This window comes from Vombatus ursinus, unplaced genomic scaffold, assembly GCF_900497805.2.
Source record: "Vombatus ursinus unplaced genomic scaffold, bare-nosed wombat genome assembly UNPS02014774.1, whole genome shotgun sequence".
NCBI classification, from domain to species: Eukaryota; Metazoa; Chordata; class Mammalia; order Diprotodontia; family Vombatidae; genus Vombatus; species Vombatus ursinus.
Window position 1 is genome coordinate 20,001,774 of NW_020954552.1, and position 14,407 is coordinate 20,016,180.

General features: G+C 38.6%; 1 protein-coding gene across 2 annotated transcripts in view; it reads left to right on the forward strand.

Annotated features, from left to right (window-relative positions):
- TMEM171 (transmembrane protein 171) overlaps positions 1-14,407 on the forward strand; it is a 30,216-nt gene that overhangs the window by 6,410 nt on the left and 9,399 nt on the right. For both annotated transcript variants that reach the window (XM_027864269.1, XM_027864270.1), the window contains exon 3: positions 12,334-12,478. In XM_027864269.1, the coding sequence (XP_027720070.1) occupies positions 12,334-12,478 (145 nt within the window). The remainder of the gene's footprint in view (positions 1-12,333; positions 12,479-14,407) is intronic.

The window sequence follows — 14,407 nt, forward strand, 5'->3', positions numbered from 1 at the left end:
TCCCCATGACTCCTTTGAGAGTGGGGTATACATTTACCTGTTTTATGCTTCATCTGATATTAACGATCAGAGGGTCACTCAACAAATGATTTCCATTAAATCTTTTAAGGAATCTTATGTAGTTTGGGGAGACACCTTGTTGGAGGAAAACCTTTAGTTTTTTTTTTCTAAACAGTTGACAAATAATACTTTTTTGAATAATCAACCAACAATTAGAACAATGAAATTTTATATTCTCAATTATGTGATGGTAAAGATATGGTATAGTATGGAATATTATTTGCAAGAGACTAACTATTTATTCCTTTATTCTATCTTAATCCACAATATCCTCAATGTATGTGCAGGTTATTCTCAAAAATTTTTTTATAAGCAAGGAGAAAATGGTATGTAGGTTGGTAGTTATTGATGTTTTCTCAGTCTTCTTCTTGGGAGGGGTGTAGTAATAAGATTTGAAGGTGTTTTTTTTTTCAAGCCTTCATCATACAACCCACTATTCATACAGGAAAAACCAACTGGATGAATCATGATTACTGTCACTCTACCAGGGGGGTGGAACCTGTAGCCTTGAGGCTACATGTGGCCCTCTAGGTCCTCAAGTATGGCTTTTTGACTGCATCCAAACTTCCCCACCCCCGTGTCTAGACAATCAGTTCTCAAAGTGTTGTCTGAGGAACCCTGGCAGTCCCTGAGGTCAAATAATAATTTTCATAATTCTAAAATATTCTAATTTTTTATACAGTTAAATATTGATAGATATAAGCCCCCCCCCCAGAACTCTTTAGGGTCTTCAATAATTTTTAAGAGTATAAAGGGGTATTGAGATCAAAAAGTTTGAGAATTGCTGGTCTAGACCATGATATGACATTGAATAGATAAGCCATAGAATTGGTCTACCTTATGTATATCTTGAATAGATACTGTGGTTAGAAAATGAGGTGGGCACATTATTGGACACAAAGGGTGAGCCAGATTGCCTTTGGAAAATAGTGCATTGCTTTAGATGACCCCAAGCTTCTCCTTGAACTAAAGGCCCATCTATTCCTTGAGGGATGCCATGTGACTATGAGTCATGGAATCCTTGTTTCAGAAGAATTAAAGGAGGGAAGGGAAGGGAACAAGCATTTATTAAGCACCTACTATATATGTCAGGCACTGTACAAAGTGTGGCAAGGCTCAAATATCATCTGTTCCTTACAATAACCCTGTAAGACAGGCACTATTATTATAGTGAGGCAGATAGAGGTAAAGTGCCTTGCCCAGGGTCACACAGCTTGTAAGGGTCTGAGACTGGATTTAAACTCAGGTCTTCCTGACTCCAGCCCCAGCACTCTATGTACTGTGTCACCTAGCTGTCACCCAAAAGGGCATTGGAGGCATAAGTAGGGGGCAACATATTATTTATATTATATATATAACCAATATTTATATTTTATATATATAACCAATATTTATATTTTATATATATATATACATACATACACATATACATATATATGTGTGTGTGTGTGTGTGTGGGTGTGTGTATAAAACCAAGAAAGAATTGCACAAGGGAAACAGCATAAGGAGGGCACCAGAAGTATGGCTGGAAAAGAGGTCAGCCAGTCATGAGTAAGGAGTCAGGGAATGACAGATATACAGCCTCACCTGAACCACTGGTCACAGCACAAGCCTAAGAAATGTAGAGGAAATTCCTCAGCTTGAGCTTTGCAGGAGAGGGTAGACAAGAGTTGCAATGGGTGAGAAAGTGCTGATGGGTTGCGATTTGCGCCATTGGAGGGAGTACCCACATCAGTGAGATCACAGAGCCAACAAAGGATTGCATGTTTGAAGTACCTCTGAGGGTCCAGAGTTTAGTGATTTTCCCCTAAGATTTACAGCAAACTTTTAGCAAAACAACAATTTAGAAGTAAATACTGGAGGAACTGGAAATTCTGGAGCAAATAGCTATCCTAGCTAACATTTATACAGTGCTTATTATATGCCAGGGACTGTCTACATCTACTAAGGGCTTTACAATTCTATCTCGTTTGATCCTCACAATGAGCCTGGAGGTAGGTGTTATGATTATCCTATTTTACAGATGAGGAAACTGAAGCAAATAGGGATTTTTTTTTTAAGTAGAAAGAACACAGTACTTGGATTCAAGAGACCTGTGTTCAAAAAATCTGAGTCAAGAAGCATGTCAGAGGCCATCTAGGTCAACTTGTAACTGAAAAGGACTTCTTTCTCCAACCTCTCTGGCTAGTGCTCTCAAGCTTCCCCTTGAAAAGCTCCAGTGAGGAGGGACTCCCTCCCAAGGTGACTCAGTCAACTTTTGGATAGCTCTTGTTGTTCAGTCATTTTTCAGTCGTGTCTGACTCTTTATGACCGCATTTGGGGTTTTCTTGGCAAAGACACTGGAGTGGTTTGCCATTTCCTTCTCCAGCTCATTAAACAGATGAAGAAACTGAAGCAAACAGGGTTAAGTGACTTGCCCAGGGTCACACAGCTAGTAAGTGTCTGAGTCCAGATTTGAACTCAGGAAGATGAGTCTTCCTGACTCCAGGCCCAGTGCTCTGTCCATTGGGCCACCTAGCTACTCCTTGGACAATTCTACACCCAGACAAAATCTATCTCTGCAATTTGAGAGACGGTCACCAGTGTACAAATCTTGCCTCAGGTGCTTACTAACTGTGTGACCGTGGGCAAATCGCTTAATCCTTCAAAACTCTCAAAAGCTTCCCCATGTGTAAAATAAAATTAGCTCTCTTCCAGTTCTAAATTTATGACCCTCTAAGCTTCTAACCATCACACCTACTTCTGCTCTCAGGGCCACCCCTCTTTCATGCATCAGCTCTTCAAGAACTTGGGGATGATAATGTTTTCTGTCTTCTTGCCATCCTGGTCACCCTCCAGCCCATTGATGTCCTTCCAAAAGCAGGGTGCCCAGAATATTTTTTTCACTTTGTGGGAATTAATTTCATGCGATTCTCAGTCTAATCAATTGGTGGTACAAACGGTAGTCAACCTGACAGGTGACTGGTGATTATACTGAAGCGCTGTGGGCTCAGGCAAACAATCGATCAAAGGGATAAAACTCAGCTCTGACATTTACTGCATGTCTGACTTAAGGCTAGTCACTTAACCACCAATTCATTGTGAGAAAAGCATTTTGTAAGCCTTAAAGTGCTTTGGATTTTGACTGATTATTATCATTAAAATGCCCTTTTAATAAGATAATAAGGGTTAATAATAACTCCCATTTCTGTAGCACTTTCATATTCGTAAAGTGCTTTCCTCATAACTCCATAAGGATTGTTAAATAAAGTGCCAGACCTGGAGTCAAGACCTGAGTTCAAATCCTGCCTTAGACACTTATTAGCTATATGATCCTGGGCAAGTCACTTAACTCTGCCTCAGTTTCCTCATCTGTAAAAATGGAGATAATCATAGCAACTACCTCCCGGGACTATTGTGAGGATCTAATGAAATCATGTATGATAATTGTAAAGCTTTTAGCACAGGGCCTGGGATGTAGTAAGCACTGTATAGATGTTAGCTGCTATTATTACTATTATTGTTGTTAATACTATAATCCCCACTTTACCAATGAGGAACTGATCCTGGGAGAGGTTTAAGTCATTGCTCTTGATTATGCAGCCTTTATATGTCAGAGGCAGGATTCAAATCCAGGTCTTATGTCTTAAAGTTAGCACTCCATTCTACCAAACTAGCTAAAGCTCTACAGCATATGACTGGAACCCACTTGGCCTATTAAATCGTACTTTCTGTAGATTCCAGAGCTCCATAAATCAGTCATTTGTCTCTTGGGGCTTAAAGCCAAACAAAGGAAAAAATGAACTACACATCTTGCACCTTTTCAGGATCATTAGCTACTTCGGTCATCTATATTTAGTTGGTAAACTATATTTAGCTTCAGCTTGTGAAAAATTAGCCAAAGGTGATTATAAAGGGCAAACAACTCCAGAAGTCCACTCCCTAATTGAAAAGGATAAAGAATGATTGGAAAGATGATAGATAGAGCTCTTCTTGTTTGACACTGACAGAGATAAATACCCAGGGGCAGGAGACCACTTGTATTTTTTTCTTTGGTTGGTTAATTTAATTACTGCTGAGTCAATTCATTAACTAGACTTCTTACTTTGTGCAGGGAGGGGTTGACATTGAGGAGGGGTAGGACACTCAATATTTATAAATATTCAATAGGGTGATCCCAGTTGATGCCTTCTGTTTATTTACTTGGGTGTGACTTCATGAAAGAACACCTTTTTCTATGCATATTCCTTCATTCATATACTCCATCTTCTCTACATTCAGGCTAGGAATTGTGGGTGTTTGTATCATGACAATGGACTTGGCTAGATAATGGGTTTGGTTGGAAAGGTCACAGAGTAGGCTATTTGGATTCACTAATGATAAAGGCTGCTAGGTGGTGCCATAGTGGATAGAGCACAGGGCCTGGAATCAGGAAGACACATCCTCTTGAATTCAAATCTGGCCTCAGACCCTTACTAGCTGTGAGACCCTGGGCAAGTCACTTAACCCTATTTGTCTCAGTTTCCTCATCTGTTTAATGAGCTGAAGAAGGAAATGGCAAACCACTCCAGTACCTTTGGCAAGAAGAAAAGTCGGACACAATTGAAAAACTACTGAACAACAACAAAAGAGGTAAAGCTGTGGGTTTTTCACATCAAACAAGGCAGATAGGCTCATTTGAAATAAGAGGATGGTGGACCTGATTCTTGTCACAGAGTTTCTATAACAAACAGTATTATCTGATTTCTTGTCTCGTGGGATTCAGAGCTGGAAATAATTCTAACTATTACGTAGCTCAACCTCTTCCCTTTTAACTAAAGTCTAGAAAAGTTAATTGACTTGCCCCAGATTACACAGGTATTAATGAACAGAGTTTGAGTTCAAACCCAAGTCTTCCAACAAATCCAATGCTCTTTCAACTATGTGTCCCATCCTAGTAAAGACTCATTTCTGTTTCAATTTTAAGAGGCAAAATGGCAACAAGGAAGAGCATTGACCTTGGAAGCTTTGCTACAGTTAGCTATAACACCCTGGATGAGTCACTTCCCCTATCCAGTCTACAATTTCTTCATCAGGAACATGAGAGATTGTTTGGAGATATGGTCACAACTGGCCCTTCTGGCTCCACATTTTTATTTTACTCTATTGTTTATGAATATGTATGTATGTGTTCAATTGTTTTTCAGTCATGTCTGACTCTTTGTGACCCCATTTGAGATTTTCTTGGCAAAGATACTGGAGTGGTTTGCCATTCCCTTCACCAGCTCCTTTTACAGATAAGGAAACTGAGGCAAACAAGGTTAAGTGACTTGCCCAGGGTCACACAGCTAGTAAGTAAGTGTCTGAGGCTGGATTTGAACTCAGGAAGATGAGTCTTCCTGACTCCAGGCCTGGTACTTTACCAATTATACCACCTAGCTGCCCATGTATGTAATATTAGTATACAATTAGTATGTAATATAATGTACATAATATTAGTACATAATATATGAGTATATATGTAGCATATATAGTATAGTATATAAGTACATATAGTATAGCATATAGTATACTAAAAGCATATACATACACACACACAAACACATACACACACACACACACACACACACACACACACACACCCATGTACTCATGAACAATGGAGTATATATATCTTGGACAGATGATACAAATGGATAAAAAATATTGGGCCTAGGATTAAAAAACAGATCATGCTAGCTTGCTCTTGGGAAATCGCAAAGCTTCTTAAATGGTTCCAATTTTTTTCCAAGGAATAAAGATTTATTTATCTAATACCAATATTCTTGAGATGCTGCATTATAGCTGTAGTCATGGAACCTCACAGCCTCAGAAGAATTAAAAATTAGTATCACAGAAAGAACAATGGAGAGATTTGTGGTGAACACAAGCATATTGCGGTGTAACAAGGAACTTTAAAGAATTGGAGTAAATGACATAATTGGGAAAATGTTTGATCAAAAGAAAAGATGGACTGGTCACATGGGAAGGGTGAAGGATGACAGGTGAAAAGGCCAAGGACTCCACAGGTATCCTCATGATCTCAGGAGGAAGTAAGCAATATTTCCAGAAAGTAGAGTAGACATCCTGTGTGAACTTAAGGAAGAACTCATAGCCAAGAGTTCAACAGGATGGGCACACTTGGATGGGGTGAGATCTGCCTTGCTGGAAGACACATTCATATCAATGAGTCCCAGATACATTTGAGTGTGTGTATATATATATATATATATATATATGATTTCTAGAATTACACACACACATACATGCACATATGTACATGAATGTGTACACACATATGTGCATGTGTATATACATATATGTATATACACATACACATATGTATGTGTGTATATACATATATATGTGTGTATATTATATATATGTGTGTATATATGTATATATATATATATTCACACACATATACACATATATAAAAAACACCTCATTTCTAATTGCCAAAACATATCCACATTTATTTTTCACTGTTCTGAATAAAACTGGAATGATTACTTAGTTACTCCTGAATGCTGACTTTTTCTGGTTTGAAATTGTGGTTTCTCTTTGGGATTTTAGAAAACGAGTATAGCATTGGTCCCTCCCAAATCTGACCCCTTGAAAGTAATGCTAAGATCAAATAATGCTTTGAGTCTTTAACTATTCCAAACTGTAGCTCATGAGCCCCCACTGTTGTTTTCTCTTACCAGACCAAGCAGAGGACACTTTTGTTCAAAGTATAAGACATTTAATTAAACAGCATAGCAATATAAAAGACAAGGAAAATCCTACCCCACCCTCATACAAATGGAGTTATATTAGACTACAGATTGGAAGGAGAGGGAACACTTGGTCAGGAAAAAAATCATACTTGAAAGTCTATATCCCAGGGGCAGGTAGGTGGTGCAGTGGATAGAACTCTCGGCCTTGGAGTCAGCAGGAGGACCAGAGTTCAAATGTGGCCTCAAGTACTTGACACTTACCAACTGTGTGACCCTGGGCAAATCACTTAACCCCATTGCCTCATTCCCCCCCAAAAAAGTCTATATCCTAGCTGGATTTCCATTCCCATCCCCAACACTGCCATTTTTTGCTTCCCTTGATACACTGCCATCTTCTGCCCCTCTGCTCATGTGCATTTTTTTTTCTGTTGAGTTTGTCTCCACTGCTGCTGTCTGCTGGTCTTCTGCTGTGCTGCTCCCTTTGCTCCTTTGCTGATCTTCATCCCTTCCATCTCCTGGTCTTCCTCTGAATTGGAATTTCTACATAGCCTCTTCCCCCAAGAGGATGAGTCTCAGCTTCTTGTAGCCCACAGTTCCTGCTGCTATTTTCAGCTCTTTTATGAATCAGACCCATGGCCATATCTGGTTAGCCAATTAGCCCTCAGCTTTGGTTAAATCTATGCTTTTGTACTGCTTTATGTCAGCCTGAACTCAGTCTACTATTTTACTTGGGCTTGTAATCTTCATTTTGACTTCTATCATGCCTTTGGTCTTTAGTCTAGGGCTATGCACATTATCTCCAGAAACTTTCTTAGCAAGACTGGAGGGGTAGGTGAAGCATATGATATTTTATCCTGCTTTTATGAATGTACCAAAATCACTGTTCACTGAGCCCCAAATGATGGTCCCAGGATTATTGTTCGGTCATTTCAGTTGTGACCCTCTAAGATTTTCTTGGTAAAGATACTGGAGGGGTTTGCCATTTCCTTCTCCAGTTCATTTTACAGGGGAGGAAACTGAGGCAAACAGGGTTAAGTGACTTGCCCAGGGTCACACATTTTGTATCTGAGGCCATATTCAAACTCATGCAGTTTAGCCTTCCCAACTCTAGGCCTGGCACTCCAACCCCTGCACCACCTAGCCACCCCTAAGTGGTCCCAGGATTATATTTCTCCAAACAGACTTATCAAGGAGATCAGTTGGATCAACAGAGTGAATAAACAGATAATGAGAAGATACTCAGGAGTTTTGCTAGATGGGAATATCATCATTGTCATTGTCATTGTTATCATCATCATGTATACAATGCCTCCAGTGCCCAACACAACTCCGATATATAGCACAGTCTTACATATAGAAGATGTTTAATACACATTTGTTGAACTGAAATTAGTTGACTGTTGACTGTGGGCTATGGTTAAGGAATAGAAAAAGGCGAAAGGCACGTTACTTGGTTCCAAGGAGATCCATTATCTCACTTCTAAAAGGCAATGGGTAAGGTGGATTGACAGTGTAGGAAAACAAATCTTGTTTCTAAGCAACAAATGAATTGCATATGAATTGGCCCAAGGTAGATGGATGGGAATAACTTAGAGGAAAAAATATTGTTGCAGGTAACATTGGATTGTTCAGGATTTTTTTTTTGAAAAGTACTTTATATTCAATTCAGTTGAATAGTAAATGTTTACTAAAAAAAACCCTGTAATGTGCTTCTATGTGTTGTGCTAGACATTGGAAACACAAAGCCAAAAAAAGCTTCTGCTTCCAAGGAGCTTCATTCACTATGCTCAATATGGTAATACTGATATTGTCATAGGTATATAAATGCATGTGAATATATGTGTATATATACATACACACGCGTATTTATACACATACGTACAGGTATTGGTACATTTGACTGACTGAAATCTTAAAAAAAAAAGATGAAAATCTAACTAAGTAACTAGGTCTTAGAGTCTTCATTTCAACAATGTATATTTTTCAGCTCTGATACATCTATCTCTGTGACAAAGATGCAGAGAGTAGAATTTCAGTGACCTGAACAAGTTATGTGTTGTTAACTGATAAATGGTCAAAGCATATGAAAGGCAGTCTTCAAAGGAAGAAATCCAAGCAATTCATATCCATATGAAAATATGCTTCAAATAACTAGAGAAATGGACATTGTAGCCACTATGAGGTTCAACCTCACATCCATATGATTGATAGAGAGGACAAAAATGGAAAATGACAGTTGTTAGAAGGACTTTGGGAAAATAGGCACATTAATTATACTTGGCAGAGCTGTGAATTAGTCCAGCTATTCTGGAAAGCAGTTTGGAATTATGCCCTCAGAGACTAAACAGTCCATCCCTTGACCTGGTGATATCACTACATTTCCTATACCTCTAAGAGATCAAAGAAAGAAGAAAAAGATCTACATGTACAAAAACATAGAGAATCTCTTTTGTAGTGGTAAAGAACTGTGTCTAATTGGGGAATGGTTGAATAAATGATGGGATACAGATTTAATAGAATGTTTTTGTACCATTAGAAATTATGGGGAAAAAATTGTTTCAGAGAAACCTGGGAAGACTTATATGAACTGATGCAGAGTGGAGTGGGCAGAACCAGGAGAATAATTTATGCAATAACAACAATAATGTAAACAAAACCAACTCTGGTCAATGTAGTGACTATCCATGACAACAGAGTACTGATGATGAAGTGTGGTATTCTACCTCCTTACAGAGAGGTGATGGTCCCAAGATGCAGAATGAGACACTCATATTTAGACATGTCTAATGTGGGATTTTTTTGGAATATACGTATTTGTTACAAGAGTTTTTCTTTTCTTTTTAATTTGGGATGGAGTGGGGAAGAAAGGTTGGGGGAGAGGGGATGGACTTTTTTTAAAAAAAATGATAAGATAACTGAGGGGAGGCCAGAAGGAGTGAATTATAGACAAGAAGAGTAGCTTTGGAAGTTACCCAATGGATTTGTTACATACTTTCTTAAAAAGAGGTAGAACTCTACATAATAGATTCAATTTTATGTACAATTCCCGTCCTTTGGATCAATAGCATATATGGAAATGCACTTTTTATTTTATGTTTGTTAAGTTCAGAATTTTTTTTTTAGGCATTTGAGGTTAAGTGACTTGTCCAGGGTCACACAACTAGTAAGTGTCAAGAGTTTGGTCTGAGGCTGGATTTGAACTCAGGTCCTCCTGACTTCTGGGTCGGTGCTCTATCTACTGTGCCACCTAGCTGCCCCAAGTTCAGAATTTTTTTTAAGTGGAAAAAAAATAACATATATTCTAGGTTCCAGCCAGAAAGTGACTTAAGTCTGCATGGTGCATAGTAGGTCCTCCTGAGAGGCAATGGCTAAGGCACTCAATTTTGATTCAGGAAGGGACTTCAGTTCATATGCAGCCTCCAATACTTAGTGTCTGTGTAACTCTGGGCAAGTCACTTAACCTTTCTCAGCCTCAGCTTCCTCACCTGTAAAATAACACCTACTCCACAGTGTTGCTATTAGAATCAAATAAGATAATACAAGTATTATTATTATTGTTATTATTACTGCTACTCCCACACCAGGAGACAGGGTTATATAGGTTATAGTGGATAAAGAACTGGCTTGCTTGTTACAGAGATCTTTGTTCAGACTGTGTGACCCTGGGCAAGTCACTTCTCAGGCTGCAGGGAATTTGTTAGGACTAGAGGTTCCTGAAAAAGTGAAAACCTGTATTAGTAGAAGAGTTTTTTTTTATTGTGAATTTTCCTCTACCAATGAAATTATAGGTCTGGGCTAATGTAGAATAATATTCATTATAAGGGAAGCGCTTTGAAAACAAGACACAACTGTTTGTAAATGTGAATTGTTAATATGTTATTCATTTGTGGAGCGCTGGAACAAATGCTCAGGAGAGGAGGTTTTGAAAACATTGAAATGTAGTGAGATGTGTGTGTGTGTGTGTGTAACCATGCACACACACGTATAATATAGATATATAATATATACATATATTTATATATACACAATATATATGCACACATATATATAAAAATTATTATGTAGAGTTATTTTTTCCTTGGTATTTTCCTCCCCATATAATTGTTAGTTTTGGGAAAAATAAAATAAATTCACTTAAATTTGAACTTCTATATTAAAAACATATAAAACTTAAAAAAAGATTGTCTAAGAAAGTTTAAATATTATGTCAGTCAACCATTCAATCCACAAGCCCAAATTTGTTAAGTGCTTACTATGTATAAGGCACTGTGCTAGGCACTGGGATACCAGGACAAAAATGAAACAATTTCAGCCTTCCAAAAACTTATATTCTCTCATGGGAGGACACATTTATATAAATTATTTGTGTTGTTGTTGAGGCATGTCCAATTCTTCGTGACTCCATTTGGGGTTTTCTTGGCAAAGATACAGGGGTAGTTTGCCATTTCTTTCTCCAAGCTTATTTTTACAGATGAGGAAACTGAGGCAAACAGGGTTAAGTGACTTGCCCAAGGTCACACAGCTGTCTGAGGCCAGATTTGAACTCAGGTCTTCCTTACTCTAGGCCTGGCACTCTAACCACTGCACCACCAAACTGCTTTATGTATACAAATAAGCTCTTACCTGTGTCTCCAAGAAGCTATAGCATGCACAGCAGCTACCCCTTTCACCAGATAGGGCTAAACCAGCTTGAGGGGAACTGACAAGCCTCAAACACGTTGGTGAGTTAGGGGGACGTCTACCCCAAACATGTGAAGATTTCCCTTGGCAGAATGGGTGGATGATTTGTTCCAACAGGCCATGAAGGTGGTGGAAGCAGGCACTATGGAATGCTTAGAGCTTGGTTGGACCATCGAAGGTGTTGAGGTCATCCATTGCATCCAGTTATCTTGACTTTTGTCAAGCTTCAATGACCCTGGAAGAGAGAATGAGGCTGACAACTTTGTTCTACTCTGCCTCACTTAAATCCAATTCATGCATGAGTCAAGACATCATCTTGTCATGTCATTGGTCCTCTTCAAAAACAAAGGATGAACAACAACTACAATCCAAATAAGCCTAGACAATAGATACAAAATGAATATATGGGAATTTTGAGAGGGAGGGCATTTGGATGCTGGGCAGCATCAGAAGAGACTTCAGGGAGAAAAGACAAATGCACAAGTGAACTTCAGAGAGCACTACGTGACTGAATTTGAGGTTGGACTCTGCTGACTTGTCTGTGCTTTTTATCCCAAAAGGTATACTTGTGTAATGAAAAATGTGGTGGACTTGAAACAGGAAAGTTGGGATAACTTTCCCCTTGACATAGTCTTCACTTCACTGAAGTCTCTGAATCTTGGTCCTTTAATTTTATATAAAATGGGGATAATAATCCCAGTGATAACTCTTCCATTGAGCTGTTGTGAAGATCAGATGAAATAATGTATGTCAGACATTACATAAATGTTATTTATGATCACTACCTGGATTTTTTATTTTACCTTACATGGACAGGTGTTCTTAGCAAGTCATTCCTTTTGCCTTCTTGCTGTTAATTATGCACTTGTTTTCTCAGGTGATGCTGTGATAATCTTTCCGCCCCCACCTCCACCTTATTTTTCGAATGTTTCAACATCTACAGTGACAACACATGACTCAGCATCTAACAGTTTGCCTCTGAGTGAGAACCCACCATCGTATTACAGTATTTTTAATTATAGGTAAGACTTTCTACTTTTAATTTCTGGGAATGAAATGCTTAACTTATAATTCCATAGCCTGCAGGATAATTTAAGGTTATTCAATTCGCTTTACTATAGTTTTATTTTTACCAATTATACGGAGTATCCCAAAAGTCTTAGGGAAGTTTTAAGGCATTGCAGGGCAGATGGGTGGCACAGGTGAATAGAGTGCAGTGCCTAAAGTCAGAAAGATTCATCTCCCTGAGTTCAAATCTGGCCTCAGACACTTGTTAGCTATATGACCCTGGGCAAGTCACTTAACCCTGTTTACCTCAGTTTCCTCATCTGTAAAATGAACTAGAGAAGGAAATGGCGAACCCCTTCAGTATCTTTGCGAAGAAAACTCCAAATGGGGTCATGGAGAGTTGGATGCGATTGAACAACAACAAAAGGCATTACTACTTAAAGAACTTAAGCCGGTGGTGTCAGACTCAAATAAAAATAGGTCCTTGTTGGCTGTCTATTAACATTATCTATGTGGTATTATATTTTCATTTATTTTGTTAAGCATTTCCATATTACATTTTAATCTGGCTCAGGTCTATAACAGCATTAGGATATAGCTTAACCACATGTGTCAAACATGTGGCTGAGGGCCTGAGCCAGACTAAAATGTAATTGGGAAATATATGCATATGTATATATAGCTTATATTTGTAATATATGTGATGAATATCACATTATAATATATGTATAGATAACATACATGCAATGCATAATATCTTATTTTTTATTTTTTATTTTATATGCACACATACATACACATATATACACATCTGTATATATATATATGTATATAGCTTCAATAGCTTAAAATTGCATTAAGACTTTTGGGATACCCCTTATAAAAATTTAGGTATAGAACTGATTAATTTTCTTTTTATGTTATATCTGTTTTTTAACTCTTTTCTTTTTGGAGGCAATTGGGGTTAAGTGACTTGACCAGGGTCATAACCATACAGTTAGTAAGTGTCTGAGGCTGGATTTGAACTCAGGTCATCCTCACTCCAGGGCCAATGCTGTACCACCTAGCTGCCTCTTCTGCTAAAGCTTGAATTTAGAAAGATTTGCCATCCTACATCTCCTCCTCTAAAACTAATACGTTCCTCTTACTTGTGCAATATTGTTTTTACTTGGGAAATCCAGTGTTTTATAAGTGTTACTAGCTCGGTCCTCATTCCCATGAATCAGGTACAATATCACTTATGGGAAACAGAGACAGAGAAACTTGCCTCACTCTAATGTGGTCACAGAACAAAAGGAAGAATAGCAAAGTTAGGAGCAGAGACCACACATCCAGCCTAGACCAGTGGTCTCTTCATTAACCCAATTTCCTGATTCTATTAGGCTTCTGTCAGCAAAGGAAATAGCAGCAGAAACTGCCTTGTGCTAAAGCACCTGGTCAGTTCAGCCTGCCTCACTGCTGGTCACTCAGCCTGCCCCTTGTGGGCCCAGCCTGACCCAGGAGAAGGTCACTGCATGGATGGACTCAGAGCTGTGGCTCAGCTGCAGAGTGAGCCATGCAGGCTTATGTGGGTCTTCAATATGAAAAATTCTGTTGTTAAATTTCCTTTGCAGCTCTAGTAGCTGCACATTAGTGGTGAGCCTTGAGTTAGCCAGCTGAAAAAAGGAAGTGGAAGCCTGGCTGGCCCCTTTCACAAGGAGTTTTATTTGGTGAAATTCTTCTGCCTTATCTGTGGGCCTTGATTTCACTTTGTAGTAGTTTTTCATGAAAAAAAAATTGCAGACAAGGCCCATATGTGCATTGCAAGAGAATTTTTTTGGGGGGAGGAATGGGATTGGATAAGGCATTGAACATTAACTGTATTTGGTTGGGCATGTTCACCTGTGAACAGAAATATCTCGAATTAAATCACTAATGAGCTGGAACTTGTTCTAACTTGTCAG